At 40.1% G+C, this 15,057-nt stretch overlaps 1 protein-coding gene across 7 annotated transcripts in view; it reads right to left on the reverse strand.

Moving 5' to 3' along the window:
- arhgap23a (Rho GTPase activating protein 23a) overlaps positions 1–15,057 on the reverse strand; it is an 88,361-nt gene that overhangs the window by 18,223 nt on the left and 55,081 nt on the right. For 4 of the 7 annotated variants that reach the window (XM_053514378.1, XM_053514377.1, XM_053514373.1 and 1 more), the window contains exons 3-7: positions 13,154–13,178; positions 10,317–10,409; positions 6,723–6,801; positions 6,448–6,502; positions 1,916–3,458 (exon numbers count right to left, since the gene is read on the reverse strand). In XM_053514378.1, coding sequence (XP_053370353.1) covers positions 1,916–3,458; positions 6,448–6,502; positions 6,723–6,801; positions 10,317–10,409; positions 13,154–13,178 — 1,795 coding nt within the window. Of the gene's footprint in view, positions 1–1,915; positions 3,459–4,405; positions 4,611–6,447; positions 6,503–6,722; positions 6,802–10,316; positions 10,410–13,153; positions 13,179–15,057 lie in introns of those variants that run through there. The other 3 variants (XM_053514374.1, XM_053514379.1, XM_053514380.1) reach the window with 2 other exon arrangements.

The following is a 15,057-nucleotide window of genomic DNA, read 5'->3' on the forward strand; positions in this document are numbered from 1 at the left end:
CAATGTTTATGCAACTTTGCTGCTACCCTTAGATATTTGTCCTTTACCTAGAATACACACTCAGACACCCACACTTACAGATTTGAACTGAATTTGGATATGCACACAAAATAATCCAAAAGTTGTAGTCGCTTCTCTTTCAAGGTTGTGCACGTGTGTGTGTGTGTGTGTGTTGTGCGGTGTGACTACTGCTGCTGGGCATTCTCTGCTTTCATACATATTTGTGTAGAATTGAGGGTGTGTTGTTTTATGCAAAACAGGTTGTACTTCTGTCTGGGTAAAACTCACTTCACTGTATTGTACACTCTTCTTTCCCAGGTTCTGACAATCCAGCTGGGGCTTTGCAAGAATGTTGTATTTATCTGTTCAAACAGTGTGCTTTCGTAACACTGGGTTCGAGAATTTTTTTTACTAAGCTCCGTAGGTACACGTGTGTGTGTAAATGTGCGTAATGGAACACGTCCGTACACTGCTTTTATCTCCTTTAACTTGGCATGCTTCGCATTTCGTCGGCCATTTTATTTCCAAATCTCCTTTTGCGCTTGCACTCTTCGCCAGTCGCGGGCAAGCTGGAACACGACCACTGAAGGCTACAGGATAAAATGCGCTCGCACACAATCACATACGCGCACATGCACGTTATTTTGTCCGCTTCAATTTCACATGCTTGGATCGATCGGTCGAAGGAATGTATCGTTCGTAACGATCCTGCCTCGCCAGTTTCTCACAAGTCATAAGTCATTGCTAACCAGCTCCCTTGTAGTAGTAAAGAATCAGGACGTACCAGTTGACTTTAGCTCCTGATAATGAAGCATTTCATCAGACATTCTTTATGTTTGATTCATACACATAATTAATGGTGTGTACATGATTGTGGAAGACCCCCATACTACTCAAGCAAGCGCACACACCCACACACACCAGACAGAGGACATTTTTGCCAGTTATTGAGACAGACAGTCTAACATTCCTGTCAATTTATGAAATGTCCAGTCACTTCAGTCCACTGCTTCCTTAACAACTAACTAAAATGTTTTGCTTTGAGTGCAAATTTTCCTTTGTGAGTGTTTTATTCAAGTCTTTCTGCCTTAATATGGCATTACAAATGAAGGTTTTTCTGTTGTTGTTTTTAAAACTCGTTTACTTTTAAACACTCACTCACTCACTAATCGTCTATACCTCTTTCTCCTGTATTCAGAATCGCGGAGGGCCTGGAGCCTATCCCAGGAGACTTAGGGCACGGGTACACCCTGGACAGGGCGCCAATTCATCACAGGGTACATGGACACACACACTCACACACTACAGGCAATTTTTAAACTCTAATCAGACTAATCTGCATGTCTTTGCACTGTGGGAGGAAACCGGATGACCCGGAGGAAACCTACCAAGAACAGACAAACTTCCCTGGGTGAGAATCAAGCCCGGACCCTGGAGGTACGGCAAGAGTGCTATGCTAAACTTACTTTTTAACACCTTGTTAAAAAAACTGTCAAACGAATAACTTTCAAAGACTAACCTTTTTTGTTCTCTAGGCAGTAACTATTATCTTGTCTTGAAAGGTCCTTGTCAGTGTTTGTTTTTTAGATCGAAGAACAGAAATGTGCTATACACGGTAGCATGGAGAACATAATAGATTGCAATCTTTAATATCCTGAAGCTTGTGACTGGTGTGAATAAGATATCAGATACTATATAGCCCATGTGTGGAGTATTTCAGATTAAGTTTGACACATCTGACATGCAAAAAAAGAACACGCTAAAAGAAACCTGAGCTGATGTCTGGATAAGAACTGAAGAACTGAGATACTGTTACAGGACAATAGCAAAGGTAAAACTGAGAAATAGAAATAGGCAACAAAAACATGGAGGATGACTTAAAGAAGAAAGACAGGACCCAAGAACAGAAGCTCACCAATGAAGGGGATAGAGGCCAGCGAGTCATCCTCCACAGAGATCGGTGCTAGATTACCGTTCGTATGTCGTTGGGAGGAAGAACCTTCTGACTTGAGCAAGCCTTCCTCAGGGTCGGAGCTGAACAGTAGAGGGTCACTGCCGTCCAGTGCCAGTGGGAGTCGATGGACATGGCCAGCTCTTCGGCCCATGGGCGGCTTTTGTCTTAGCACTACCTCTTGAACCTGTGCTTGAACCTCTGTCTCTCCACCCTCTCTTTCATGGTTGGTTGGACGATGAGTTCCATCCTGTACTTCACCAGACACTGAACAAGCAGGCGCCGTTGATGGAGCAGGTGATGGAGCCATGCCCTCTGGAAGGCTGGTCCAGCTGAGGCGCGGGCCTGTGTAAGATGGGTCCCGGAATGATTGGGCATGCTGCAGAATTCGTCCACTCTTGCGGTTAAAGGATGGACTGTAACTGCGGTATCCTATCTGTTCCTGGTCCACACTCTGGCACGAGGTTAAACGGCGACTCTGCGGTGGATGAGATGACAAATGAGTTTGATTATGATGCTTTGGGGGGTGTTGGTGCTGTTGGGGAGGGAGTTGTTGACTTCGGTGCTGTTCTGAAGATTGGGCTTGATGTTGGCGATGAACTTGCACATGCCGAGCACCAGGTGTCTGTGCCGTGCTAAAATGGCCTCCTCCCTGCCTCTGGGGATGTTGCTGCCAGGTTTGTCTTTCATGGTGTGGCGAAAGCGGGGAAAGTACCTGGTCTAAAGCCTCTAATGAGCGTCCAGAGTGCCCGTAGCGACTGCGGAGAAGGTTCTCTGAGCGCGATCGGTTCTGGCACGCAGAAGGCATGACCTGCGTCCAATGAGGATGCTGTCCAGGTTGCAGCAACGTATCCTGAGACGCACTCTGGGGAAAACCAGTCCTTTGTGCTCGTCTGTTTCGGCTTAGCTCTCCCAGTCGGTCCTGAGAGAAACTGCGTTGTCGTTGTTGTAAAGAACGGACAGTTGTACGTTCGCGTTCCCTTTCTGATACCTGGTTGTAGTACCAGTTACTGAGGGCTTGTTGGGTGCATTTGCTGCGACTTGAACTTGACGCCGGTGCAGGTTTTGGAGGGCTCCATGACAAGTTGTCCTTGCTGTTGTTTCCATGGTGAGTGTGCTGCGGCGGACTTGTGGAAGGCGAGGAAGTGAATGAATGTCCTGTCTCAGTCATACAATACCGGATTTCCTCTGTGCGATGGGCAGGGCTGCTATGGCTGACACCCGCTGCTTCACGGCCCTCTGATGCCCAGGCCATACTGGTGGTGCTAGGTGCGCTTGTCCGGTTGTCAAGTGGTGGGGACGGGCTGGAGGTTGAGCCGGGCCAGCGGCTCCAGTTGTCCAGCTGATTCTGTCCCATGTGGGGGGACAGAGAAGGGGCAGGGCAGGAGGTGTGGCTTGAATGAGGCTGGGAGCGTGGTGGGTAGCACAGGGGGGGTGGAGTGGGAAGATTTTGGGCCCCTCCTGTATAGGGTGCGTTCCCTCTCAGGTAGGCATCATGTGAGTATGCCTATGACAGAAAGCAAAAAGAGACAAGAAATCAAAAAATGGGTTCTACAATGATTTAATTATAAGACCCTGTGTCCGGGTGGTTGGTGAGATCCAGCCAGTGTTTAACATCGACATTGAACCTGATGTGTATAAATGTATACCCAAGTTAAATTTAAGTTAAATCCTATTTGTATAACAGTAATGCTACCACAAAACACCTTTATGGAAATCCCGACAATACACATCTCATCAGTTCGCATGAAATAATACCATTATACCGTGACACATACACATGGTGACACCAAAGGTGTTTTCCACACAGGTCGTAATGATTCACACATAACCTCTTCAGGGCTATTCTATTAGAAAAAAAGTTGTTCATGCTGTTAACACGCCATACCATCAATACAATCAGGCTCAACAACACCAAACAAAGAGCAAAATGCCGAAGCAAGGCAGGTTTTACAATCAAACTGCCATGCAATATTGACTGCTTCAGACAACATGTAGATAACCTGAGCTAGACATAGCTGTTATTTTCAATGAGATCAATACAGTAACTTGTCCCATGGCTCATACAGTATACAGGCCAATACAGACAAAAGCATGGGAAGCAGAAAAACAAAAATGCAAATCCAAAGTGCAACTTGACAACAAATCACATAGGTATATCTCACCCAAAGACAGAAAATTCTCCCAAAAAACAACTGAAGGTTATCCTAGGACAGGAAGCTAAGGAAATGTAGCAGCGTGCCATTTATGCAAAAAACACAGAAGAGTCCGACTGGCTGCAAGAACAACATCAGCTACTGACTTGTCCAGCGGATGATCTGATTCACTTTCAAGCTGCATGATAATAGAGTCGTAAAACAGGAAGATCAATACACAAAGTCAAGTCCATGAATATTTCATGCACATGCATGCACACACACCTAGCCCAGTGTGTTTAAACAGACCAAAACTCACAAAGTGGGAGGAAGAATTCCCAAAGGATTCTCTAGAATAGTTAGCCGAGAGCACCTCGGCTTTTCGTTCTCACTCCTCTTCTGCCGTGCTTTGTCCTTTCGTGCTGTCCTTTTTCCTGGTCCTCGACTCACTCTTTCTAATCACAGCCCCTTTTTCCTTCAGGCTGTTTCTCACTCAGTTCTCTTCTCTATCTGGTATGATGTGTTGAGAAGAACCCAACCCAGCACCTCTGAACTCCCTCCCTTCCTCATCTCTCTCTCTCTCTCTCTCTCTCTACCCTTTCAAAATGTAGGAGGAGCCACACCACTGATGATGTCATCTCAGGAATGCAGATGATGCGGGTGTAAGGAGGGGTGTCTGGCTCAGCGAAAGAGAGCAACAGATAGAAAAAGAACAATATGAATAAAGAAAAAAAAAACAGAACTGAGTGAAATAATGTTTCCTAGAAATAGAAGATAATGTGCCTAGCTAATGTGTTCTAAATTTAATTAATGTGTGGCATGTGTGTGTGCGCGTGTGGGTGTGTGTGAGTGTTTCAGGATCTCTGTACTGAGTGCTCCTGCATGTCTCATCATGTGAGTAACATGGTAATTATGGACCGATAGGAATATGAGTGCGTGCCGCTTGAGAGGAATGCATTTTAGTGTGTGTGTGCGCGCGCGTTTATCATGTGACATGTTTTGTAATCGCCGAAAAACGGATGAATCTCCGTGTAAAGGCAATGTGGAGTAATCCGATGAGTCAACGAAAGACTGTTTATATCAGCATCGTCCATTTCAAGAAGAGAACTGTGACATTCCACAAGTATCTCCAACTCTCTAAGAGAGGTTTCATATACACTGTGCAGCACTACGTTCTGAAAACACCATGCTTTTTACGTGTCCCTGTTTGTGCATGTATGAAATTATTTGTGTAACTTCGGGCTGTCAAATTGCAATAAATAGTGCCATCGATTCTGACTTACCTTTCAGATTTAACATTCAAAAGCATTGGAATACCGATGTACAGTAGACGTATTCGTATAAACTTTAATACATTTTACAGATGATAATACAGACCATATTTCTGCTTGTATTAGGTCTATATTACATTTTTCTTTTTTTTATCCATTCATACATCTATTATCTGCAGCGCTTATCCTGTGTAATATCATTCAGGGCTCGAAGCCTGTTACAGGAAACTCAAGGCACAAGGCGAGGAACACCAAGCGATCGCAAGACACAAGACACAAACACACACATAAATTACCCTACCCTACAGACAATATACTGTATGAATGCCTACATCAAGTGTTTTTGGACTATTGAAGGGGGCCAGGGTTCCTAGAGGAAACCAACCAAGCATGGGGAGAAAATACGAACTCAGGCCAAATTCAAACACCCAATCCTGGAGGTTTAAGGCCGCCGTGCGGCACTTACGTAGCCGGTTTGACTAGTCACTTAAACCTAAAAACGCGTATTATTAACGTTAAATTAAATCTAATGACTAACTGAATAGAAATGTGCTCTGTGAGTGCAGCTCTTAAAGTTGCATATTCAATATTTAATAATGAGCCTGGCATTATTGAATGCAGGGAAGGGAGTGGAAATGATAAATAAAGTAATTTAAAGATTTACCTGGCTACAAAATGCTTGAGAGATCTTGGTATCACTCACAGAACGAATGAGGAAATTGTGTCACAAAATTGACTAATTTCATCACATGAATATTGATGCTTCGGGATTTTATTTTAGGTCCTTTGTTGCAACTCTATATAATGTATTTGCTTACGGTATACACAGTTATTTGCGGACACTGCGTGCACATTACAGGAACTCGTCTGGGAGTTATTGCCACATTCCTCGTATAGTTCTGACCTCACTCCAAGACATTGAACTCCAAGTGGAGTTCCTGGGAGGCCAGTTTTTCAGACGTGAAGCAGGCAGTCCTTCATCATATGATTTATCAAGCAACATTTCAAAAATCAAATGTTTTGGCCTCTCTAGTGTGTATGTGTTTTGTGTATACAGAATGTGTACGTATGTGAGGAATGTAACACTTACCAGCTGCAGCACATCCTCATCCTTTGGCATTATGGAAAGCTCCAACACGCTCTCACTAGAAAAAGACAAAGTCTATAAATAAGAATGCGTTCAGCACTGGCACACATGGCATGTCAAGGTTGTGCCGTGTGTTTATTATACAGTACATGTATTAATCCAGGACATGACCATTTTTACATTTACAGTAATGATGATTCAGCCTCTATATTAAAGTATAATTGCTGCAGCATCAATCAAGTTTAATAAACACTATCGAGAAAATAATAATGACTCACCTGTTTTGAATTAGTGCTATCACCTGGGAGTATGTCTTACCCAACACACTTTCACCATTCACCTTTACTAATCTGTCACCTAGACACATACACAGAGCACTTTATTAGTCTTAAAGAGATTAAAGCTGGCAGGTCTATTTTTTCCCAGTTTCATTTCATCAAAAAATGGGGGGATTTTTAACAGATAAAAAAAAAGTCAAATAAGACAAAGGTACGAATAACAGCAGGAACCCCAACGTTGGATGAGTGTTGTAATATGGTTATAATGATGTTGTGATGACGCCCACCATTGGCACAACTTTGATTTTTAAAGTTAGAATGATTTTGATAAAATGAGATACTGTTGAATCGGCGACCCGAACAAAAAATGCAAAAGCAACCTCAAAATTTGAGGTTATTTGGACTGTTTAAGCTGATTAATGTCAATTTGTACAACATCCGAACACCTCCAGACAGGAGGTGAGATTCGAACACCTAATCCTGGAGATACGAGGCAACAGCGCTTATCATTAGTGCTAGTCATTAGTATAATCATCAGCCGGTTTGATGAGTCACGTAAATTGAATCAGTTAAACTAATGTTAAATTGAATTCATGGCGGAGCTTCAAATTGGAGATTACCTGGCTACAAAAGCTTGAGAAATCTTGGTACAGTATAACCCACAGAAAAAAGGAGGAAATGTTTTAGGATTTTTATTTCCTAAGGTTCTCTTACACTATCTATATATAAACTCTATATACTGTATTTGCTTACTGTACACACAATCATCTACGGACACCACTTGCACCTGCATGGTTACATCAATACATCTCCGATGTACAACTCCGAACAGTGTCCGATCGGAGACCGAGACGGGCACAAGAGCTTCCCGCACACAGCGTGCGTACCTCATGTTGCACCTCTTAGTGATGTAATATTACCTCTTTGTTTTAGAAATATTACCAGGAGGTGCATCTCAGCTCCCAAATTCCTCTACTGTAATATAGTGTTTGTACAGCTTTCACAGAACAGATCTCAGACCATGTTACACTTTTGGCTGCTTTCCGATTTATTATCTGGGTAAACTGTGGTTGTCAGGTATCTTTTCTTGCGCTTGTTGCAATATATGTCGACTAGAATCAACAGCATGTTTCCTAGTTGACCAGCTGTGAGGCTGTGAGGCTGTAGCGCTTTAAGATAATGGGCCCTAAAGCCTAATCTAGTTTTGGTATTTTGATGTCATTTTCAATATAGCATGAAAAAAACCCAAATATCTATTTTTCACAACATGAGTATGATTTGCTACTATACTGTCTATAATTCTTGTCTTTTATCGAGACATGCCCATGCACCTGTGTTCAACCTGTAAACATCCAAGCTCTCAGCACAGTCATTTACAGGCATTCAAAACCTCTAATCCAATACCAGGAAGCCAGGATGATGTCCCATAATGCAGTGGTCAAGTGGACCAAAGTCAACCACAAGTCAATAAAAAGAGCAATACAGAAGTTCTGAGGTTGTGGTTCTTAGTAATATCATTTCCACCGTAACACTAAGAGGTCTAGCTCTGCTTTTCAAATCAAAGTTTAACAGACAATCAAGTAATTTGAAGTTTTAAGTTTGATTATGAATTCCCTAAGCAGCAGCCACTTCTTTAGGTACGTATGTTCAACTGCTCGTTAATCTACTCAGCCAATCACATGGCAGCAACTCAATGCATTTATTATCAGAATGGGAAAAAGGTGACTTCAAACGTGGCATGGTTGCTGGTGCCAGACAGACTGGTCTGAGTATTTCCGAAACTGCTGATCTAACGGAATTTTCACACACAACCTAATCTCTTAGGTTTCTACAAAAGGGTCTGAAAACATTTACGCTTAAGCATTTGGCAGACGCCCTCATCCAGAGCGACTTACATTTTTATCTCATTATACATCTGAGCAGTTGAAAGTTAAGTGTCTTGCTCAAGGGCCCAAGAGGGGCAACTTGGTGGTTGGTGTTGGTGGGGTGTGAACCTGGGACCTTCTGGATCGTAGCCCAATGCCTTAACCTCTGAGCTTCCCCTAAAAAGGAGAAACGGCCAACGAAGAACAGGATACTGAGGCTGCATTTTGCATGGGCTCACCAAAGTTGTCATTCAAAAAAATTTTCAATTGATGACATGAAAAAATGACATTCGGATGGTAGCGTTGGAATTTGGTGTAAAGATCATAAAAGCATTTATCCATCCTGCCTTTTATCAATGGTTCAGGTTGTTGTTGGTGGTGTAATGGTGTGGGGGTGATTTTCTTGGCACACTCTGAGCCCCTCAGTACCAGTTGAGAATTGTTTAAATGCCACTGACCATGATGAAAGGAAAAAGCACCATGTCACACAACTAAAATAATCTCTTACTGGTTTATTCAACATGACAATGAGGTCACTGTACTCAAATGGCCTCCACAGTCACCAGATCTCATGCCAATAGAGCACCTTTGGGATGTAGTGGAACAATCAAAAGGCAAAAGGGGGTCAGACCCAGTACCAACACGGTGTGCCTAATAAAGTGGCCGGTGAAAGTACAAGCTATTAAAAATAATTCAGTTGGCTCTTTCATTACAGTAAACTAAGCAGAAGACCTGAGACTTCACTGGAATCCAGATTAAATACTGATTGATCCCAGAACCTTCCCTAGTTACCTTCTTACCAGTTTTTCTAGAATGACTGCCAGAGCAGATTATACATAAGACTACAGTTATTAGCTACGGTTGCATCCATTATTTTTTTAAGACTAAGTACATGCATGCATTTCCTCATCTCTAGCATTTCGATTTGTGTGCTTGTGATGAGCACGTGAGCATGTGAATGCACCTGTAAACCTAATCCTCTGGCTTACTAACCAGAATAACAAAAGAAGCGCTTGTTCTATGATAATACAGTATGTCTGTGGTGGTTATATATACACCAGCATCACACTGTAGTTCTTTTTGTGCTTTAACATGCCTGCATTTGCATGACTTCATGTGTCCTATAGGGCATGTGTTCTGTACGCACATGTAAGGGTATAAACATTTAAGTGTAAACTGTGAAGTGCAGAAGTGGGAGGTAACCAAGTAGATTTACTTTGATACCGCACGCAAGTACTGTAGATATTTTATGTATTTCATAAATGTCATGTTTACATAACCATAGTGGTGCGTCGCATTTAAAGTGGGAATTTCGCCACCTGCTGACTATTATGAGTTACTGTGTGACTTGCCTTTACTGTAAGACACACCTAATACAGGTGTTTGATATCAGCAGCAACAGAAACAGCACGTTCACAATCGTTGAGCAGATAGAGAGAGATTTTTTGTCCTTTTGTACTTTTACTCAAGTACGCATGTAAATGGAGGACTTCTACTTTTACTTGAGTAACACTTGCTCTAGGGAATCTCTACTTTTACACAAGAACAGGATTTCGGTATTTTTTCCAGCTCTTCTGAAGTGTCAAAACCGTGTCACATGGAAGCCTGCCTCTTTCTTTTTCATTACATGCAAATGCCAACATCGTGATGTGCAACACAGGGTGATTTCCCTGGCAACATACCCCAGCATAACACTTCCTGCATGGCGATACATGGTTATCTTTCTCACCTGTGCACAAGCCAGCCTGGTGAGCAGGACCGTTGTCCCTCACGTTTTTAACAAATATGGTGTCCATTGGTTCCAGACGACTTCGCTGTGGACCTGTGTTGGCACACGCACACACACACAAATCCATTGTAGTGTCAATCAAGACCAAATATGAACAGACATATTGTAAGTATTTTTTTTTTTTTGCTATACAGTACTGATACTCACATTGTTACTGATAAATGTAACCTGATTATGACTTCATTAAGTACCGTTTATGCTTAAATGCCATAGTTTAATGCCTACCAGTTGACTCTATTAATCTATTATTATTGCTTTAATTTATCTGTGGGAAACAAAATATCGCTTTGTCTTGCATACTTGTGAAGTGCACTAATATTCCACTAAAATTCGACTGAAAATCATTGAAAGAGCGAGTTCTGTCCAATGCATTAATCACAAATGAGTATGCATTCTTGTAACCGACCATGCTGCAAAAAGCGGGATCATCAGGATTTAGGATGGGAATCCTAAAATATTAAATAATTCTTCAGATTAAATGCTTCATAGCACTTTGTACATGTCAAAAAAATATGCATACTGATGAACTGCATTATACATGCAAATAAACATCTTAAGGGATCAGTGTCTGTGTAAACAGACTAAATTTCAATTTAATTATAATCATTTTAATCAGATTAAAAAATATTGTCCATGTAAACGTAGCTTCTGTTTATGTGATTGTGGAGAAGCTGCATTCAAGTTCAAGAGTTCTCGCCAACCCTGCTTTACTAGAGTATGTGTGAAATAGTGAGCCAACTCGTGCTCCTTCCTCAGCCAGCAACCCAGTGGATGAAAGTAATGACCAGAGGGGGAGAGGCGTTTTCATGGAAATTATCGATCCCAAATGGAGCCTTAGTTTCCTTCCTAGAGCCTCTTCGAGTTGCTGCTCAGACTGGTATCAACACATCCTAAATCATGCCATGTGTGCCGTATCTTGTGAAATAAAGAACAGGAACAGTTCTTTTTGCTAAATAAATACTGCAAGGATAGAAGTCAGATCTAAGATCATTTATAATAATAATAATAATAATAATAATAATACACACTTACATGAGCTGCCTTAAATGCCTTGGATTCCTTGTACTCATTTGGTATGATAAATCAAGACACACAGCAGGTGTGGATTTACGGCATATTTCAGGTATGTACAGAGTATTAGTGCAAATTCCTAAACAGGGACGCACGGTGGTACTGTGCACAAACTGATCTGTCTTCATGGAGAATGTGTTTTGGGGTACACAGAACCCTTTCACTTCAACAGTTTATGGTTTTTGTTAGATATACTTGTATGTCCCCTTGTTGAAATGTCCACTACTTTCAATTCGAACTTGTCCACAGATAATTACTGTAATGCAGAATTTCTACTTCAACCCTCATCCAACATTGTGTGTAGTGGCTGGCCTCGACCCCGGAGCCGATCCAGCTAATTTTAGTGCTTTATCCACATTGAGTGATAGCAACACTCTATACTGGAGCTTTAAAGCACATGTCAGGAAAGTGCAGCCCTTTCAGGTAAAGCTTCATATTGATTCTTGTGTTGTTGTTTTTTCGGAAATGACATCACTGAGGATGACCTGAGGACTTGTTTAAAGACTGCGTCAAGAAAGAATGCTTTGTGTACTCTGATAGATAGATAGATAGATAGATAGATAGATAGATAGATAGATAGATGGTACTTCATTGATACCAAAGGAAATAAGAAAATATATCTAGAATACACACTTTCAACAATTTGTTTTATTTGGTTTATATCAGCTGTTTTTTTAATTAAATGTTTTGGTTTTAATTTTTAAAAATTTTACACACACTATGTCATCTTAAATAGTATTAATAAAGTATCTATCTATCTATCTATCTATCTATCTATCTATCTATCTATCTAAAGAACTTGATCATGCATTTTTTTTGACCACTAGAGCCCTCTAGTGGACAAGTGAAGCCTTGGCAGAAGTCACATAAACAGCTGTTTGCATGGGTATTACCTCAGTCTGATAAAACTCCTTCAGATTAGAGATTAAAGTGTATCTGTTTACATGGACGCTGATCTGATTAGACGTGCAGTTACAAGCACAAAGCCTTTAATCAGAATGTAAGCTTTTTTGATTTCATGTGAAATGTGGCTCTGCTCACTGTGAAGCATTTAATCTGCCAAAAATATAAGAGAAGAAAATGAAAAAGAAGATTTGCCCCTAACTAGGTCAGACTTTAATTTTTTCCAACAAATCCTGAATTCTGCGTTATGATTGGTTGCAAGAACTGTCTCACCTACGATTGGTGCTTTTCTACGTGTAAGACGTGAACCAATCAGTGCTCTTTCCTACACCAAAGACTGAGTGGATGAAAGGTTCAAAGTAAACACCGGTAGAAGAGAGTTATTCTCACTGACTTTAACTATCAGGATCCCAGACGTCCAGAAACTCATCATGTAAACTAATTTTACCTAATTTTACCAGTGCGGTCGATTTTTTTTTATAACAACAAGAGGAAAATGATCAAATTAAGTGTTTAAATGGCTAATATTTACCAATTTGACGCTGATCACGAAAATCACACCCAAATTAGCCGTGCAGCTTCATCAAAATTTCCTTTATTTAGTTTTTCCTTTTATTTATATTAATATAAACAATTAGTAATATAATATCATATTTCATTATTATAACAAATTAGTGGAATAGTCCATGTAAACACACCTAGAGAGGATCCAACACAATATCAATAACCGCTAATAAACCACCTACTGTAAATCTGACCACCTTAAATATGCACTCAAGAAAAAAAGAGAAAATATGACTCACTTTTTCCGTTTCCATTTTCATCATCCTGTAAAAAAAAAAAGTTTGTAAATACAGTTAAGATACAGATTGTGATTGTCAAAAGTAGATGTGATTAACATTTCAAACACACACACTGAGACTGATGACTGAAAAAACTGGTAGTGTTTATTTGTAGTACATTTTTAGTTTAAAATGTAAAAAATAATAATAATTCAAGCCATTTTTCAGAGATTTTGGAAATTTTTATTTGCCTTTACTTATTTTAAATAAAAATGTAATCAAAATATGTCAATCAATCAATCAACCAATCAATCAATCAATCAAATCAATCAATCAATCAATCAACACCAGATATCCTCTTAATGCTCGCTATTAAGCATCTAAATATACAAAATGTTTCCTGTTGACTGCAAACACACTTTTGATGCTACTAATTGCACCATTGTGCTCACTGGATATCAACCCCCCACACACATTTTCTTATATTAAAAAAAAAAATATATATATATATATATATATATTATTTATGATTAACCCTTTTCAGGTCTAAAATAGCTTAAAATTGTTTCATGAAAGAAACTCACAATCTTCCACTTTTATTTGGTTATTTGCTCTAACTATGGAGTGATTTTGTGTGTTATGATTGTGAAATGTTTGCGAGTCACATTCGAACTAGCCATTATTCATTTAGATAAGATTATACTACGCTACCTACTCTTTTACTATACTGAAACAGTTCATGTCTGCGCATTGACCTCTCCAAGTTCCTCAACAGAATTCAAGCAAACGAACATGAAAAAACAACAGGAACATTTATTTAAAAAAAGATTTTACGAGCAATATAGGAAATAATGATGAATAAAAAGGAGAGACTCTCTCACATAATTCTTGGCATGCACTGACGGTGACGGGTCCCTTTGCGAGCCCGTATGTGATTTGGCACTCTTTCCACCATTAAATAAGTATCATATCAGATTAAGTATCATATGAAGCCCTTTCAAACACACCTCTCGAAACTGGGTCATGAAATGCAAGCTCTCTCTTCTTATTAGCTTGGTAGTTTTAGTGCAAAAAATATATATTGTTTTTTTTACACATACACTATGGTAGGTAGTGCTGCCACATCCATAACAATTGGTGTGTGTATATGTGTAAATATATATTTATGTAAAAATGCAAAATTATGCTAAAATAAGTTATTTTCATAAAAAGATTTCAATGGTATGATAATTTAATATGATAAAGTGTGGACGCCTTACAGTAGTTGTTTATTATAAATCTTTACTAAAATAAAAAAAAAATAGGTACTCAAAGCTCACAGAAAAATAAAAAATTATGTCTATTTTGCCTTTAATAACTGTTATTAAGTGCTGTATTGTTTAAAATAAACACTAGAGGGCAGCATTGGGCAAAGAACCAACACCAAGCTGAAGTGAACCAAAATGTTGCCAATGTTATCTATCTGACAGCTAGATAATACCGAGACCTGGGCCAACAAACACAAATTCACAATTCCTCAATGAGTAGGCCTAATCAGTCTGGCCACGCTGCCACACACGCACACACACACACACACACACACAGGATGATGATCAGGCAGTTTGAGATGAGTGTACAGCGCTGACGAAGCTCATTCCAAAAACACTCACACAATACCAAGGCTTTACCGCTCCGGATGCAGTCTGCATGTCCAAATCCGCACCTTACCTTATCCACTATTGAAAGAGTTCTGCATCCCAATGCTACTGAGAGACTGACTGCACACTCTATCGGCGATAATGAAACTGTTTGGACATTTTAACTGGAGTTGAGGTTTTATTTTCAGCTCGGTTTGTTGTTCATGAAGCACCACCCATGATTACACACACATGTACGTTTATTAGAATCATACTGCTATTAGGATTGAATAAATGTGATGAATAGTG

Source organism: Clarias gariepinus, chromosome 16 (assembly GCF_024256425.1).
Source record: "Clarias gariepinus isolate MV-2021 ecotype Netherlands chromosome 16, CGAR_prim_01v2, whole genome shotgun sequence".
NCBI lineage: Eukaryota > Metazoa > Chordata > Actinopteri > Siluriformes > Clariidae > Clarias > Clarias gariepinus.